At 41.2% G+C, this 20012-nt stretch overlaps 1 protein-coding gene across 1 annotated transcript; it reads left to right on the top strand.

Annotated features, from left to right (window-relative positions):
- Window positions 1-18380: 18380 nt before the first annotated feature.
- Window positions 18381-19766, top strand: LOC114881533. The gene has a single exon (XM_029198354.2). It carries the CDS (start codon window positions 18381-18383, stop codon window positions 19764-19766), a length of 1386 nt encoding a protein of 461 aa, XP_029054187.2.
- The last annotated feature ends 246 nt before the right edge of the window (window positions 19767-20012 follow it).

Here is a 20012-nt window from a genome sequence, read left to right as displayed (position 1 = left end):
CTCCAAACAGCGCCCTCAAATCGAATAAACCTTCATGATTCGGATTCCAACCTTCGGCCCACATTAACATCTGGCTGAACCGATGATCTGCTCGCTTCCGGCGCACTTCGATGAATCTTTTTATTGGCACTAATCCTAACCTTTCAGCTTTTAACAAACAACTAGTTAAAAAATAAAATTAACACACCAAGACAAGTAATCGTTAAAGACTACTTACAATACTGTTCAATAAGTGCCCTAAAGGCAAGTAGTTCAAGTCGTGGAACGGTAGCCATCGTAAACTGATTAATGCGAAATGAATAGCGGACTGAATAGCGGATAATGAAAACTCATCGGTTTATAAAGCACCGAGAAAATATCCCCTCCAATCCTAATACATCCAAACACTAGACTTTCAGCATCTCGCGAAATTGCAAATTTGCAAGAACTCCGAGTCGGGCACCTCTCTCTCTCTCATGAAATTGCACGGCTCGCAAAAACTTGAACGTTGCAAAGAATAACGATTGAATAATTTTATTTTCATATCGCATTAACGGTTTTGCAATTTTATTTTCATATTACATTAATGAAGTAGGGGGAAGGGCAAATCGCAATATGACATAGCCTATGTCCATCTTAAAAGAATAATCAGTCCAATAGTGCAAATTTCATTAAAATCCGTGTAGCCATTTAAACGTGAAGAGGAACAAACGATCAGACATTTTCACTTTTATATATTAGTAGGGATAAGGGCAGGGAAATAGGGATAAGAATAAGGAAGTAGGGATAATAGTTGATTAAAATTCCCGAGCAAAGTCGGGTAACGCAGCTAGTACTATTATATATAAAGAGACCGCGTTTGTATGTACAGAAAAATTTTAAAAACTACTTGCCCGATTGATACCAAATTTTAACAGTAGCTTCCATGCCTTCTCTGGAGTGACATGGGCTATATTATTTTAATAAACTATGGAAACTATCGCATTGAATTCTGCTTATTCGTGTGCGATCGTGGCAACGCATTATGTAGTATGGGTCGCCGCTTTTCTACTGTTTCTGCAGGCAGCAATACCTACTTTTCTGAAATACTAGAGATTGATCACCAAAAATAATACAACAATTATTACTTCAAATTCTTGAAGTTTTTATTTATGAGAGCGGGCGAAGCTGCGAATACATGAAGGATTTGTATTTACTGACTCGCACGTGTTCGCTGGCCATGCATTTCCAAGTATCTTTATACGCATGCAGGGTTTCGAGTTCTTGCAAACCTTTTAATTTCATGCCGATTCCGAGTTGTTACAACATGTAAGATATCCGGCAGATTAATCTCAGATTGTGTTGGCGGTTTTCATTGTTAGAAATGGAGGGAGATGTTTCCCCTGTTTGCTTTATAAGCGTATCAGCGCCGCGTTTTCGTTATTCAAAATGAACTTTACAAACGAACAATTCCTTGCTCTGCAGGCGTTCATCGCCTCTCAGCGTAAGTAGTTTTTTCAATAATTACTTTTAGCGCGTAAATTTTATTTATTTTTAATTCGTTTTTGTTAACAGCCGCTACCTTAAGGAGCCTAGGATTTGTACGGAAAAAAGACCTCCGAAATGTTCGGCGGGAGCGGGCGGAGAGGCGACGGAACGCTGAGAAGATATGGGCGGACGCCGCATTCGATTTGTGGCAATTGTTCCGCGAGGAGCTTGATGTGAGTTACTTGCACGTTTTTGTTTTATTTGATTTTTTTACTATGTATTAATGTATGTTTTATTTTATCTGTTATAGCCGGATTGGTGATAGAAGAAAAAATTAAAAAAACATATGAATAATAATACTAATAATAAAATACAAGTATATCCAATATTAATGTAATTTATTTTTTGTCGCACCCTTTCCTATACTTCCTTTAATAAAATATACAGTAAAGATGAAATCAAAGTATTTTTTTTGCCACGCCCTTCCCCACGCATGGAAAACATTCCAAGATCAACAACAAATTATAAAAAATTAATTAGAAACACATTATGTAGTGGACCGAATTGCGAATCTAAACCATTCTCGAGTCAACTTGAACACACAAAAATTTCATCAAATCGGTTCAGCCGTTTAGGAGGAGTTCAGTCACATACAGACACACAGAAGAAATATAAGGATATGAAGTATGATTATTGGGAAGGGTTGGGCAAAATAAATTACATTAATAACGATTATATACTTTTTTATTTTCATATTACATTAATGGAATATGGGGAAGGGTGTGGTACAGAATAAATTACACTAATAACGGTTATAGATATTTATATTTTACGTTAAATAATATAATAAGGAAAAATAAAAAAATATCAATGTAGGCGGCTACCACCAGTCCGGCTATAACAGATAAAATATACATTAATACGCAGTAAAAATCTAATAAATCAAAATAAAATCGGACAGGCAACTTACATCGATTTCTTCTCCGAACAAATATCGGAGGTCGAACAGATCGACCTCCGTCCAGGTAGCCGCCCACCGCGCTTCATAGTCGCGCCGCCACTCCTGCCGCTCGCGGCACTTTGCGGGTAGTTGCGCATCGTCCTCCGCCGGCGCAATTTCAAAAATTGGCATTACTATGGCTGTTAAGACGAAAACAATTAGTTAAAAATAAATAAAATTTGGGTAATTGTTGAAGATTACTTACGATAATATTTGACAATCGCCAAGAATGCCAAGGATTCCAACCTTGGGATTGCCATCGTTGAACGGAAAATAATGAATAAAACGAACACGCTTGGGTTTATAAAGCACTGTGAAAACATCTCCCTCCAAACTCTAAGACCTGAGATAAGTAAAAACTCCAGTCTCTTTCTCTCTCTCTCTCATGAAGTTGCAAGGTTTGCATGAACTCGAAACCCTACAGGCTTATAAAGATACTTGGAAATTAATATTTTACTCGTGGAGCAAAGAATAAATTATGTTTTTAGGAATAATTATTTATTTTATAATGCCCCCAAGGCAATGTTCTTGTGGATTGTGGAATTATGAATCGTTTATCATCGTAAGGACTAAGCACCTTCTTTTCTTCACATATAGAATATACATTGTGCAATTTTGAACGAATACATCTCTGTTCACGATGCACTTCTAAACGTTCATACAAGCAACGTATATAATCATCGAAGGAAATAGTTTTTCCTAACTACGTTACTTTTGACACCCTTCACTTTTTTCGTGTCCCGTTTGCCCTCTACGCGCAAAGCATACATTTTCGACCGAAGTCCGACAAACTCAGTCATTATACACCCATTATTTTCATCCTTCATTAATCCCGGTACTTTTTTATTTACTCGTGGCATACTGTAAACATTGTCCTCGGTATAGTCGCTCGTGTCAAACCGATGTATATCGCGTTTCATTACATCGTATATGTCATCACATTCCAGTTCGTATATAAGACTGTCTGTGTCTGTGTATAATATTTTACAAAGATGTTTAAATTTCGGCCAAATATAATCATGATGGAATTCGTACAAACATGTTTTTGATATATCCAGAATACACATACCAACATAAATGGGTTTTGCAAATTTAATTTCCAACTTTCGCATCTCTATTGCGACCAAATATTCCGAAAATATTGATCTGCTATGAAAATTTGGTTTCGATATCAGGGCCTCGGCCCCGTATCTACCATCCCATTTTGTAACTAATTTAACGTCTACATGATTTCTAACGTTCTCCATAGTTTTGCCAAAGACTGCATTATTCATTAATTTAAATAAATTCTTTTCAAAATCATTTTTAGCCGCAGTTCTAAGTTGCGTGTTTAAATGAATGTATTCGCGAAGCCATGGAGATTGTTTAAATTCTAAAACGCGATGAATTACAGAAACTTTTAAACCATGATTTAAGCATTGTTGAAGATTGCGGTAATGGATGATGTAACGTTGCTTATCCTGAACTGTAGCGAGTAGTTTCTCGTGTTTGGCATTAGGAGGCTTCTCGCGTATTGGACAAAATGGTAATCTGCATGCTTATCGTGTAATTCTAGCGGGTATTTCAAATCGACTTCCAAAATATATCCAATGTCCGAATTTTCGGATATCGCATGAATGTTAAAAGTTTTAATTTCATTATCGTCTAACCACTTAAACTCGCCGTAAGGTAGATACTGCGACATTGCCCATCCATACAAATTATTAACGTCGAAATAAACTAAATATCGCGATGGTTCTTCGGAATTGTATGAATCCATGTATTTATTATTGGCCTTTGCGTATCGATTAGAACATTGACTTAAACCACCACGTATGCCACGCTCTATGAAAAGTAGCATATCGATATCCGTCAATAATTCTAATTCGATACGCGTGTGCTTCAGCATTGCATCCCACGTAAAACCGGGTAAAGTATAGTAATATGCAGGATCCAATTTGTAACTTCTCAAACAGCTGCCACGAAAATTTTCAAAAATGTCGGCCAATAATAAAACGTCTGTTTTTAGATATAAATCGCTGTATTCGCCAAGTGTTTTTATATTAAAACTGTGCCAGACTTTTATCGCGTGGTCATAATCCTGCTGTGAAACGGCACAGTCGCTTAGTTGATTATAAAATTTGTCACATGTCGGCAATGTTGTCTCGCTCAGTTTCATGTAGTCGGTAACATAATCGTATGGAAAGATGCCTTTTCGTGTAAGCAAATCGAATCTTATCTCGTTCAAAAAATTAAATTGTGACCGTAAAATCGTCATATCGTCTTTCCCTAGATATGAACTCAATTTATCTAAACTTGAATTTAAAAATTTGAATGAATCTATAAATCGAAGCGAAATTTTGTAACGTTTTAGATTCGTTGAAAATGAAATATATTTTTCTTTTGTAATTGGCAAGACTGATGTCGAGCCTTCGATAATCGTTACCAATTCTTTTATTACAAAATGGGCATCGTATCCCGATAAGTTATGAAACACTATTGGTATAAAACGTTTATTTTTATAATTTAAATTACACCCCTGGTGAGCAGGTCCTCGGTAACGACCAGTGAAATGGCAATGATCTCGAACTTTTGTTTCGTCGATGTCGAACGGTTTTTCGCAAATATAACAATGCGTTGCATTCATATAATTTTCTCTTTCATCACCTGTCAAATTTGTCATGGGCACATTCGTATTAAATAATGGTGCAATTTTTCTTACAAGGCTCTCAAGTTCATTCACGAACCATTCAGCACAGTCAGGACCCCGATACGCGCGATACTCGCACACCGATGCGTTGTATGAACAGTGAAAATAATATCCCACACTGTATGCTTCGTGTTGCTGGTATGCATTGCAGTGTCCTTGATTGCTGTTAACCTTCTTAAGCATGCATTCGAAATCGGCGTACACGATGAATGGATGACGTTCTCGGTGACAAAAATTATCAAACTTTATTATTTTATCTTCACTCGATGGTAGAATGATTGCGCAATCGTTCATCTTCATGCAGTCCTTCGTATGTTTCAATAACTTTTCTTCCGCATAAAAGTAGTGAAGGCATCTGCATATAAACAAAGTAACTGCATTAGTACAAAAAGAACAAACGCATACACTAAAATAGATCGTAATGGCATGATACAAACCTGTCACAAATATAAGTTTTACTCTTATGTGCACTCAGCTGGTTTGAAACAAGCCGGGAAAGATTTTTAATCCATGCAAAGTGACGCACATTACGGTTGGGCGTTTCAAGCATCAGCAGGTTAACGTGACGAAATCTTTTGTTGGTGGTGAGTTGGAGCGGAGCACACCTTTTCACATTCAAGTCCCAAAAATAAACGTTTATCGAAACATCGTTTTGGCGCTCAAATTTTGGTATTTGATTAAGGGTTATTGGAAATGCGATGCCCTCCAAATTTAAAACGGTGTCATAGTTGGGATACGATGATGGTCGATTTGCATTCACATGGACGGGATATAATGCTGCAACTATCGATCTGACAAAACACGTATCATCGTCAACTGTCACATTTACTACCGCTCTTTTGTCCTTGATTGTTTTTGGTATGTCTGTGTAACAACCAGCATGCATCGGATTGCATTTATTGATATTTAACATCAAATGCAGAATTTTTGATATTGCCCAACCACTGTCCCGTTCCTGAAATTCTTCCATCAGTGTTAAAGTTGAGTTCACAACGTATTTGTCATACCAATCGTTCAAGTTTGATGTAGAAAATAATTGTTTATTTCTTACACTGAAACTTTTCACATCAGTTTTATTATTAGTGGTAAACTCCCCATACAACACCGTATTCACTTTTATGCATGAATGATTTAGGAAAACTTCCGCTAGACGTTGGAATACTATTTTTCTAGCATCTTCCAAAAAGTTTCGTGGTTCAATATGCTCGGTGTTGATTATAATTCCTGTAGTTATCCGGTTATGGAAAGCTGATTCTACATTCTCCCAGATAAGAGATGATGATGCACGTGATTCAGCATCTGTTCTCCTTTGACCTTCGCCTATTTTTACAGATCCGTGTAACTCTGCTCTTAACGATTTAAATCTCGCTATCCTGGCTGTTAAACTATTTTTCAAACCAGTTGATAAGTCCTTTTCGAGTTGCAATCGCTCTATCATTAAATCAATGCATTGATTGCATTGCACCAGACATGCGTTTCGGTCGTCGTTACTACTTATGACTGCAATACGTTGTGTCAAAAGTTGTTCTATACAAGCAAGTTCGTTTAGTAATATTGCCTTTTGACCACTAGGATGATCATTGTCACGATACAATATCCTACGCAAGGCGTCGATTCTTTCTTTGTATGCTTCTATATCTCGCCATCCTTCGACTGATAAATCGTCTCCCATTTGTAATCGTTCGTCTATCAATTCGATGCACTGGTCACATTGCATCAAGCAATCACAACGCTCATCTTCAGTATTGATGTTTATCGCCCGCTGCGCCAATAATTCGGTGATGCGTTCGAGTTCTTGCAGTAACACGGCCTCCATTTCTCTTTTCCACAAACACGTTAAGTAGCCTTGCACTTCTAATTGTCAAACTACATATGACACACATTGCAAAATTTTCTCCCATTTTATTAAAGTAGGGCTGTCATTGACGAAAGTGTTTAATTGCTGTTCATTCTGCAGCGTCAACAAAAAACCGCATTTCCAAGACGTAGAAAAATTCGTTCAAGGTCATGAGCAAAACCTCTACCTTCTATAGTCGCGAATTGCAGCGTCAGATCTGCTGCGCCAACAAAAAATCTCATTTTCAAGACGTAGAAAAGTGGCTGGGGCCTTGTGTCGTCTTCCGATAAGACAAAATAGTTCAAGGTCATGGGGAGGGGGGTATCATATTTTTGCTGATGATGTCAACTTTCAGTTCAAGGTCGGGGGGGGGGGGGGGGGGGGGGGGATATTTCTCCTGTGGGGATAGCTATGGGGTGGGGGTTGTCATAGGGTGGGTATTCAACTGAGGGGGTGGTTAAAGGGCGGGGGTTGTCATAGGGTGGATATTTCTGCTGAGGGGGTGGTTATGGGGTGGGTATTTCTGCTGAGGGGGTGGTTATAGGGCGGGGGTTGTCATAGGGTGGGTATTTCTGCTGAGGGGGTGGTTATAGGGCGGGGGTTGTCACAGGGTGGTTATTTCTGCTGAGGGCGGTGGTTATGGGGCGGGGGAGGGAGGGGGGATCATATTTCTGCTGACGGTGGTGTCAAATTTCAGTTCAAGGTCATAGGGTGGGGAGAGGGGTGGATGTTGTCGGGGTGGGGGGTATCATATTTCTGCTGACGGTGGTGTCAAATTTCAGTTCAAGGTCATAGGGTGGGGAGAGGGGTGGATGTTGTCGGGGTGGGGGGTATCATATTTCTGCTGACGGTGTGGTGTCAAATTACACAAAATGCTGACGCCAGTGATTTAGAATCCGCATAGAACAACTACTATCATCAAAATTAGTTAAATTTAATTTTTAAGCCCACCCGTTATATATGAATATATATATTGGTGTCGGTCACCGTGCTGCTGCCTGCAAAAACAATAGAACAGCGGCGATCGCACAGTGACGCGTAAGAAGTACACGGACGCACACGAACAGGCAGAATTCAATGTATTAGTTTCGACAATTTTTTGAAAATATCTCGAAAACTAAGGCTGAGCGGCGGTTATATGTATAGGAAAAAGTTGTTGGAAGTATTGATTTCTACAACATTTTTAAAAATCATCGAAATCGGAGTTACTGTGCGTAATCTAAATAATTACCGGTTAAATATTAAAAAACTAAAAAATAAATAATATTAAATTTTTAAACACAAATATTGATATTTTCCACGTAGTCAATTTAACTTTACTTAACACAACACGTTACCCTTATAGCCCGTGCGCCAGTCTGGTACATACCACTGCAGTAGATCGTCATTTCGAGCATGTCGGTGACACGAACCCATAAGATTTTCCCCTACCGAAAATCGCTCAACGCGCCTAAAGAAGTTTTCACTTCAATAAACTAAAACACAAGATGTCTGAATTAAATGTTCAATCTTTCAGAATATTTAGATTTGACGATTTGACCGAAGCTATGCCACAGGATGCATTATCAAGCATTCTGCGGACAGTTTTCGGCCAATCGAATATTAAAATAACATTATGCTATGGTAGAGTCCAGTTACTGCCCACGGAAATACATCTCGTACATGCCGTCCGGATATCATCTCGGAACTACATAGTAGTTTAGTGGGTGGACATAAAGGGGTAACGAAAACTTACCAACGAATTCGTGAGAGGTTTTATTGGCCAAACATGCGAAAACAAATCGAAGAATACATACAGAATTGCGAGAGTTGCCAAACGCGTAAAATATCGAGAAAACGTACACGCGAACCGATGATAATTACAGATACACCGGTTGAACCGTTCGCGAAGGTATCGTTGGACACGGTGGGTCCATTTCCCAGAACACCTGACGGGAATAAACATATCTTGACCATCCAAGATAATTTAACGAAATTCTGCATTGCTGTTCCGGTACCTAATATCAAAGCCGAAACAATAGCCCACGCACTGGTCACAAACCTTATCCTGCAATTCGGTGCTCCCAAGGTCATACTATCAGATCGAGGCACGAGTTTCCTAAATCGAATTATTTCCGCTGTAGCTAAGATGTTCGGTATACATCATCTTACCACGTCGGGTTACAGACCACAGACAAATGGCTCATTAGAACGGAGTCATGCCGTTCTGGTGGATTACATCACGCATTACTTAGGAGACTTCGATGACTGGGACAGATTAGTACCGTTTGCAATTTTCGCCTACAATACCTCGGTACACGAGGGAACTAAGTTTACACCTTTTGAGCTAGTGTATGGAAAACGCGCACGGGCACCTACCGCGTTTCCTGCGAGCGACGACCTGCCTACTTATGAGGGATATATTCGCGATTTGAGCGATCGTCTGCACGAAATGCAGGACATCGCTGGACAAAATTTAGTAAAAGCTAAACATCGATCGAAAGCTTATTACGACGCTACAGCTCGTCCATTTAAGGGTCGTGTCGGGGACGTGGCATATGTCCTGGTCGAACCGCGCAAGGGCAAGTTCGGCAAGAGATATCATGGGCCTGTTACGAGCCGGAGGGGGCGGCTGCGTAGCCGGGGCTTAATTTAGGTAAATGGTAATTGTTAATGGCTTGACCAGTGTTGTTATTAACACTGGGAGCCTAAGGAAGTAGACGTGGAGACGAACCTACGTATGGCTAACGTAGGGAGCTCCAGGAGGTTGGCTATGGTGGACGAACCTACGTATGGCTAACGTAGGGAGCCACAGGAAAGGTGTAGAGTGGAGGACGAACCTACGTATGGCTAACGTAGGGAGCCTCAGGAGAGTGATATGCGGACGAACCTACGTATGGCTAACGTAGGGAGCCGCAGGAAGCGTTAGTATTAGGTCTCGTAACTTGATTGATGTACCTCGAGCGGTAAAGGTACACCTTAGTGGGTTTCTGGACAGTAAATATAATTGTACAATAGTATGTAAATTAAACTAGTATGAGTTTATTCTCGATTCCGGACCTTACAATTGTTGTGTGTAATTGTCGCGGTATTCAATGAATTGAACTCTAAGTTGCACGTTTGAAATGAGTTGAATAAAATAAGTTTAGTTTCGATTCCGCGAAGCAAGAATCTAATCCTTCTCGGTTTTCACGAACACGAGCAAACGGGGGCGGATTACAACGATTATAATAATGCTTAACAGCCGACAACGTACTGTATAGTTACTGTGAGTGCTTGAAAGGGACTTGAATACCCGATCTCGCAGAGTTTCCTCGTTGCAGAGATTATCCGAAAAGAACGTACTGACGTGTATCGAACTGATTCTAGACTTCAACTAGACCCGAGGTGCCCTTGTCGCCACCCTTTTTATACTCAAAAACTAGAGTAAAAAGGGTGGTGGGGACTGACTCTACGTGACCCGTAGGACCGCGCCCTTGCTTTGCGTTGGTCTCGAATTTTCTAGAAGACGGTTGGTGTCGGGTGCACACATCCGATTCCATATAAGGAAATTTCTTGAGAAGGGTTTGTAACACCATATAAGGAAATTTCCAAGACGGATACGTAACAGGCCATATGAAATAGTCGAAATAACACCTCACAAAAATGTCGTGTTGAAGGATGGGATGGGAAACGTCTTCAGTAAACACATTGATAAATTACAGTTCTGGAAACCAAAGACGGTTGATCACTGCACAGTTGGCCGTTTATCCGTTTGAAATCGAATTGATCGATGAAGGGGCAACACAGCTCCATGGAGGGCCGGCTGGCGCAGTGCTTTCGCGTTTTGAACTTAACAATCTTTTCAGGAGCTGACCGAGCGTAACACTGTATTCAAATCAAAATCTAGCGTGCGACTATTCGATTTTTACACTGTATTTGAACAATTTAGGAATCCATCATCATGGCATCGACATCAAAGGCCGTTTACCGGAACACGTTTGAGGAGAACCGAGGACGCCGAATCTTCGAGGCGAGGATCCCAATCTTACACCAGGACCAAAGACCTTCGATGCGCTCGCTTGTCGGCCCAGAGTTGTCTCAGTGCCGCTTGCTAACCAGCCGTTGCGGGAATGCTGAGATGGAGGACGTTGACCACACCAAGAAGCAATAAGGGCCTACGTAAAGGGAGAAGTCGGTCCAACAGACGCAGCCACATCCCTGGCAAAAGGATTCATAGACCTGCATACTTAAACTCTAATGTTTTGCGGGGAGGCCACAAGTTCTACCGTGACCCAATTGAGACGGACTCTCCCAACCAACTTATACCCCACGGTGGAGACGCAACTATTGGCCACGGTTTCACCAGTGGCACACAGACATCATGCGCAACGGAGGAAGGGCGGCAGGTGCTGGGCCTCTGAATCGGTGAGACGAGCGCGGGTTAAAGGAAGCGAGCGTCTACATACTCGGACATACCGGACGACACTGCATCCATCAAAGGGCCAACACATTGCAGCATAGAACTCATCGCCGATGGCGGCGATAGTTTTAAGGGGCGAGGATTTGTTACGCCCCGGCGGAAAATTTGAGATTTATCCGCCTTGCGTCCCTTATCAATCCCTCATGTCAGGGCCGTGAGGTGGGTGTTTCACTTTTCCGCCAATCTTTTCATTCCTCCTCTACCTTGTACATACTTGTCAAGCCTTTCGAGGTTCCGAGGATTTCTCATGCAGGGGTGTACAAGAAAGAGTTTGAGTTTAATTCTTTCTATTTTTACTTCTTTTATCGCTTTCCCTTCTTGCAATAGTTTACGTGACCCTCCTTGAAGCTATCGTCGCCAACCATAGTAAGACAATACAGGTTAATGTCGGGTAGCGCACAAAAACTCGCGTCTAGCTCGAAAGAGAGAGAGAGAGCCGTTAGCACAACACCAGCGCTACGCAGTTATCCAGTGCTTCGCATTCCGGGAATTTCCCTTGGTAACTGCGTAGAAATGGGAAAACCATAATAACTTCTTTGTTAAGAGAACTCTTTCCCTCTCATTTGCACAAAGCGTCAGCCGGTCCAACCAGGATCATTATTACCTGATCGAATGATAGTGTGAAAAGAATGGATGGATGAATATGAATTTAGACGATGAAACGAAGATGAATGAGAACCCTTATAAAGTCTAACGTCGCGAACGTTCGACCGCCGTTCGAAAATCAAGGGTCGTTTAAAGCAATAAACACTATTGTATCCAAAATTCTAGGAACTGCCTAGCGACAACGGCAAATTTTGAACAAAGGAACGTTCTCGAAGGAATGTCTAAATTCATCGCTAACGAAATGCCGAATCCACCGAAATAATTATGCGAATAGATTGTAAATGAATGCATAATCGGCATTTCGATTATCGTAAATGCATCGTCCACTTTTACACTGATAAGATCTTTGTTACAAATCAGGAAGTAAATAATTTTGATCCTGTTGAGAGGAAATATACGGATAACGGTCTCGTCTATTAAATTATATATTTTAATTTCAAACTCATTTTGTATTTCAATCTAATCAATCTATCGTTTAATAACAATAGTTCATCATTTGATAATCAACTAAATCAACAGCCGGATTTAGAAGTTATACATGTAAAAGAAATACTGCGCAGTTTCTAGAAAACCGTTGAAACTATCATGGCAACGAAATAGAAAGAAAGAGGAACACCAAAGAAAGGGGATGAAGGATCTTCGTCTAGCTCGCGCGTCTTAGCCAATCACCGGGCACGCGACACTTCCGAGCACGTGCCACGATTCGTCAATCCGTCCCCTCCAAGGACGATGATCGCGCGACGGGCCCTTCGCCCGTCGATCTCGCGCAAATTTCGACACTCTTGATCGATCAATCGTCGAGGTACGTGATCGGGAGCCCGTGTGTCCGAAAGACAGAGTTATTCGGAACTTCGCGATATTTTCTCTGCGGTAAAGTCCTCCGCGTAGCGAGGTAGAGTGCCGTGCGAGTAAAATAATCTGAATTCGGAATAAGGACTCATAGACGCGCACGTTAAATTTTCCTTCTATCTAAATATCTATCATTCTTTCTCGTTTTAAATCGTTTGCTTGCGTAGGAATTCGTATTAGCTTCATTTCGGTTGATAAAATAATTATATTCTGTTCCGTTCGTATTCGTTTGTCTCTCGTCGACGTATTCGTTTCGTTTAATTCATTATCGCCGCGACAAGTGCAGTGTTCACAATTCTTACCGTTCTTTGGTGTTCCAGAATATCCAGCGAACATAGAGATATCTACAAGCAAATTTATTTATCTTGTAATAATTAGACAGCGTTTCGGTAAGTCGATCCATTTACCATTTTTGAACACGACGACTACATATTGGCAAAACGGGCGATCTGTCCAGCCCTTCGTGGGTTCCGAGAATTCTCCGGTCAGATCGTTCCATCGTTTGAGGTATCGATAAATTCGTACAACTATAATTGTGTTACGATTCCGTTTTCATAATTCATTTCTTATTCTATCAAGGGGGCACCTTAGTCCTGCCCTTTCGGGAGTGCCGACAATATCTCTGGCTAGGGTGTATCCTCACGGCGGCAATACGCCAAATTTTGAATTAAAACAGAGGAAAACGGGATTGGAACATATCATTTCCCGCGGCCGTATAAAAATTGTTAACCTTCAAAGTGAGATTTCAGCGCGCGGATATCATTATATTTTTGTTATTTTTACGAATCATCTTTACCCTTGTTAACCTATACGTATAAAACTGGTATTTTCATATAATAGTTTCACGAGTTTAAAAATTAAAACATCTTCAAATCTTTGGCTTTTCATATTCTGTTAATTTTTCTGATTCTTATTCATAATTAAACCAGTTTTACCAGTTAAACAGTTTCAAATTTATTTCAACACACCACACACACTTTTCAGTTATACGCCTACCATCATATACAGATTCAAGGAAGGACCCGTACGGGACCTAAAGCGTGAACGAACCCAAACGAAAGATTAAAAAGTTAAACTCAAACTCTAACATCTTAATAATTGCCTTTCGTCTTTTAATTTGTCGAAAGCGTTAACCCGCTCGAGACTGGTGGCAGCGATACCAACCATCCCGCTCAGAATAGGGTAAAAAGTATAGGGAATTGCCTTTCAATCTTCTAGTTGAAACAGCAACCTCTCTACTCCTTTTTCTATTATCCTTTTACGTTGCGCGGTCGCACGCGCCACGTAACACTATCTCTACATTAGAAATAATGTAATATACTGATTCCTTCGTACACATCAATGTACATTAAATAATTATATCATCATTACTCTATGTGCATTAGATATATAATATACATTTAACAACAATATCATTATTACTATATGTGCATTCGATATGTAATATACATTAAATAACAATATCATTATTACTATATGTTCCTCAGATATAATGTAACATATTGTTGCCTTCCTACAGATCAATGTACATTTAATAACAATATCATTATTACCATATCTGGATTACATATGTAATATACGCTTAATAACAATATCATTATTACTGTATCTGCATTAGATATGTAATATACATTTAATAAGAATATCATTATTACTACTATATCTTCATTAGATATAATGTAATATACTTATACCTTCCTACAGATCTATGGACATTTAGTAATAATGATATTGTTATAAAATCTACATGACATATGTGATGTAGATATAGTAATGACGATACTGTTATTATATGTAGATTGATCTGCGGTGTGGGATCAGTATATTACATTATATCCAATGTAGATATAGTCTCAACGATGTTGTTATCAAATGTGCATTGATCTGTGGACGAGATCAGTATATTACATTATATCTAATGTAGATATAGTTATAATGATATTGTTATTAAATGTACATAGATCTGCGGGAAGGAATCAGTATATTACACTGTATCTAATGGATATATAGTAGTAATGATATTGTTATAAAATGTATATAGTTCTGTGGGAGCAAATCAGTATAATAAATTCCATCTGATGTAGATATAGTAGTAATGATATTGCTATTAAATGCATATTACATATCGAATGTAGATACAGTAATAACGATACTGTTATTATATGTACATTGATCTGTGGGAAGGGATTAGTATATTACATTATATCTGATGTAGATATAGTAATAATGATATTATTATTAAATGTATATTACATATCTAATGTAGATATAGCAATAACGATACTGTTATTATATGTACATTGAAATGTGGGAAGGGATTAGTATATTACATTATATCCAGTGTAGATATAGTATCAACGATGTTGTTATCAAATGTACATTGATCTGTGGGATGGGATCAGTATATTACATTATACCTAATGTAGATATAGTAATAATGATATTGTTATTAAATGTACATTGGTCTGTGGGATTAAATCAGCATATTAAATTACATCTGATGTAGATATAGGAATAATGATATTGTTATTAAATGTACAGTGGTCTGTGGGATTAAATCAGTATATTAAATTACATCTGATGTAGATATAGCAATAATGATAATGTTAGTAAATGTACATTGGTCTTTGGGATTAAATCAGTATATTAAATTACATCTGATGTAGATATAGTGGTAATGATATTGCTATTAAATGTATATTACATATCGAATGTAGATACAGTAATAACGATACTGTTATTATATGTACATTGATCTGTGGGAAGGGATTACTATATTACATTATATCCAATGTAGATATAGTATCAACGATGTTGTTATCTAATGTACAGTGATCTGTGGGAAGGGATTAGTATATTACATTATATCCAATGTAGATATAGTATCAACGATGTTGTCATCAAATGTACATTGATCTGTGGGAAGCGATCAGTATATTACATTATATCTAATGTAGATATAGTATCAACGATATTGTTAGCAAATGTACATTAATCTGTGGGACGGGATCAGTATATTACATGATATCTAATGTAGATATAGTAATAATGATATTGTTATCAAATGTACATTGATCTGTGGGAAGGAATCAGTATATTACATTATATCTAATGTAGATATAGTAATAATGATATTGTTACTAAATGAACATTGGTCTATCGGAACAAATCAGTATATTACATTATATCTGATGTAGATATAGTAATAACGATACTGTTATTATATGTACATTGACCTGTGGGAAGGGATCAGTATATTACATTATATCTAATGAAAATATAGTAATAATGATATTGTTATTAAATGTATACTACATATCTAATGTAGATATAGTAATAACGATACTGTTATTATATGTACATTGATCTGTGGGTAGCAGATCCTGAATTTCTCGTCTCCAGACCGGTGGACATCATTCCCGGAGCAGACGCATACGGGCAAGTCATCAAGTCACATATTATTCGGAACACGTCATCACCGTTGATCGCTCAACTTTCGATCTTCGGTTGGCTCATAATCAGGCCCCTCGAGGGCAGTCAGACAATTCGCAGGACTTCTCATCAAGTGGCAGACAATAATACTGATCGCCAATTGAGTGAGTTACTCAGTCGCTTCTGGACGCAGGAAGAGCCATCGCAGGACACGGCACCCTTGCTCACGCCAGACGAGCAGGAGTGCGAAGATCATTTCAAGTCCACGCATTCAAGAGCCTCCGCAGGAAGTTACATCGTGCGATTGCCGCTCAAACTTCATCCAAGAGCACTCGGCAATTCGTATCAGACGGCACATAACTGTCTTCAGTGGATTCTCGACGACTCAGCAAGGATGCTCAGTACAAGCAGCTGTACACCAAGTTCATGCTCGAATATGAGCAGCTTGGTCGCATGGTAAGACTGAACAATGACTCAATAATCAGTCCGTTTCAGTACTTTCTTCCGCATCATGGCGTTCTGAAGTTGGGCCGCACGACCACCGCATTGCGTGTGGTGTTCAACGGCTCCAGTCCAACTTCATCAGGATACTCGCTGAACGATCTTCTACATACTGGTCCAAATCTGACGCTGAATATCGCAGATCTGCTCATTTGGATACGCAGACACAAACATCTGTCTGCAACTGACGCCACGAAGATGTACCGACAAATCAAGGTGCATCCAGACGGCTGGAGCTTGCAGCAGATACTCTGGCTTGATGACACGCAGAAGGAAACGCAGTACCAGCTGACAGAGTTGCGTCAGCTGATTTGCAACGTCCTGTAGATGCTCTGCTGTATCTGCACCACCAAAAATGACATCGACATACCTGCCGTGTTTGATGGGTTCAACAGCAAGGGGATATTTCGACCCTTCATCCTCAGCGAGTTGCAAGAGTGTTCGGACAGCCAAGTACGGTGGATTTCCAGTGGCAAAATGGCATTCCACGAGCAAATCGTTGCTAGAAAACCTCGCACCATATCAGAACAACGCAGCAATTTCATTCGACGACTGCGCAACCAAAATTCTCGGAATTAAATGGATTCCACATCAGGACAAACTTATCTTCTCGACCATATCAGCTACGCAACGCACGAAGTTTACGAAACGCCTCGTCCTCTCAGAAGTAGCACAACTCTTTGATCCACTCGGTTTTGTTGCACCTGTATCTATCAGAGCGAAAATTTTTATTCAAGAGCTTTGGTTACAGGAACTCTGTTGGGACGACATTCTGCCGCTTCATATTACTCAACGATGGTTACGGATCAGGGAAGATCTAACCAGCTTGGCCAAATTATCCATCCCACGATGGTTCAACACCACGACCACGTCGACAGTTGAACTTCATGGCTTCGCTGATGCCTCAGTCCTCGCAATGGCAGCCGTCGTCTACCTCGTTGTCCACTCACCGTCCACGGGTACCCACACATCTCGGATCTGCTCGAAAACGCGAGTGACATCACTCAAACGTCTGACCATCCCGAGGTTGGAACACACAGCAGCGCTGCTACTTTCAAAACTGATGCGGCATGTTCACGCTACTTTGAACATGCCCGTTTCTCAGACATTTATGTGGACGGACTCAGAAGTTACGCTGGCATGGATCAAAACGCACCCCTCCAAATGGAAGGATTACGTACGCAACAGGGTAATCCAAATCCAGGAGATCACGCAGAACTTTCACTGGAGGCATGTACCAGGATCATCGAATCCAGCTGACTGCGCGTCAAGAGGCATGACGACAGAACAGCTTCAACAGCACTCTCTTTGGTGGACGGGACCACCGTGGCTTACGCAACCTCAGAACACGTGGCCCAAGCAGACCAGTGTCGACGAAGACGAGTTGGGCGCCCCTGAAGCTCGTGCTGTCGTCTCACTCCACACGGCAAACGCAGTAAAGGAATATTCATGGGGATTAATCTATAAATATTCTTGTGTTAACAGATTACTCTGAATCACCGCTCTTTGCCTCAAATTGGTGGACAAGCTGTCCAAACGACAGGACGCTTCGCCCACGCATTTCATCTAAGCAGCTGATATGGAAAGGGCCAGAATCTATTGGATTCAGGCCACGCTGGCCACATTCTTTAAAGATGAACTCGCTGCACTCGCCAACGGAACAACGCTTCCTTCGACGCATCCATTTACGAGGCTCACCGCTTACCTTGACCATCAAGGGATCGCCAGAGTAGGCGGGCGTCTCCAACACTCGGAGCTTTCACACGACGGCAAACACCCTATCATCTTGCCTCGTGATTCAAGATTCTCAGCGCTTCTCATCGACCACGCACATCGTCAGACCGTGCATGGAGGTACGCAATCCACCCTCGCTTTTCTCAGACAGCGCTACTGGATTCTTGGTGGACGAGCTCCAGTGAAAACGCATATCCTGGGGTGCGTGAAGTGCGCTCGGCAGAGGGGGATCCGTGCTCATCAACTGATGGGCCAACTACATCTTTGTGTCACTCCATCGTGCCCGTTCACACACACTGGTGTGGACTACGCAGGACCGCTCACGCTGAAGACTTGGAAAGGCAGAGGAGCTGAGGCGCAGAAAAGGTGGATTTGTGTATTCGTCTGCTTCGCAACATCAGCTGTACACTTGGAAGTTGTCACCGACTACTCAGCCGACGCGTTCATCGCAGCCTATCGCAGATTCGCAGCAAGGAGAGGAGCTGCAGCCTCTGTCTACTCAGATTGCGGCACCAACTTCCAAGGAGCGGACGCGCAGTTAAAAAAGCAGTTCAAGGACAGCACATGCGAAAACCAAGACATCGCAGCTCTACTAGCCAAGGATGGTACGCAGTGGCACTTCAACCCTCCTGCCGCTCCACACATGGGTGGAAAATGGGAGGCAGTGGTCAAGTCTCTCAAATTCTATTTGAAGAGGACTATTGGAAATGCTTTATTGACGTTCGAGGAATCAATAACATTGCTCGCGCAGATTGAAGCTATCCTCAATTCAAGACCGTTGGAACCACTCAGCGATGATCCAGACGACGTCTCAGCCCTCTCACCAGGACACTTCCTGATCGGATCGCCGCCCAACGCAGTGCCAGTGCCCACGCTTCTCGACATCTCAGTCAACAGATTGCAATTGCTACAGCCGCGGCTCCAACAATTTTGGAGACTCTGGTCAACGCAGTACTTGCAGCGACTCCAGGCCATCTCAAAATGGCATCATCCGTCCAACGAGATCAAGCTAGGCTCTCTTGTTCTCATTACTGATGAACGCTTGCCCCCAGGGAAATGGCCCATGGCCAGGGTTCTCAGTCTGATGCCAGGAAACGATGGACTGACCAGGGTCGTCACCCTCAAGACGGCCACCACAACGCTCACGCGGCCCATCGCCAAGCTGGCTCCTCTTCATCAGCCCTCTCAGGACAACGCAGACACGCAGACCACATCATCGACCAGTCGCTGATGGCCGGGGGGAAATGTTGGCGAAATTCTCTAATTTGTCACAGAACATGAAGTTGGCAACAAAAGTGTTTCGTCGGTGCGTCGTTACCGATAGCGGCAGCACCTCTCGGGCCCACTTTGTCCAAGCGGGCCCATCTCCACGCGGAACCGGCACGATCGACGCCATGATTGATTTCCTTCTTCTTGATAGACCGTTCGACGCGTACGCACGTGCCTCGCAGTCCTCTCTGTTCGATTCAAGATTGTA

This window comes from Osmia bicornis, chromosome 5 (genome assembly GCF_907164935.1).
Source record: "Osmia bicornis bicornis chromosome 5, iOsmBic2.1, whole genome shotgun sequence".
Classification (NCBI taxonomy): Eukaryota; Metazoa; Arthropoda; class Insecta; order Hymenoptera; family Megachilidae; genus Osmia; species Osmia bicornis.
Note: the sequence above shows the minus strand (reverse complement) of the source record. Positions and strands in the feature narration are given on the sequence as shown.

Bases quoted from the DNA above. Each gene is read 5' to 3' on its own strand.
- LOC114881533 (XM_029198354.2), top strand. From the start codon at position 18,381: ATGGAAAGGGCCAGAATCTATTGGATTCAGGCCACGCTGGCCACATTC.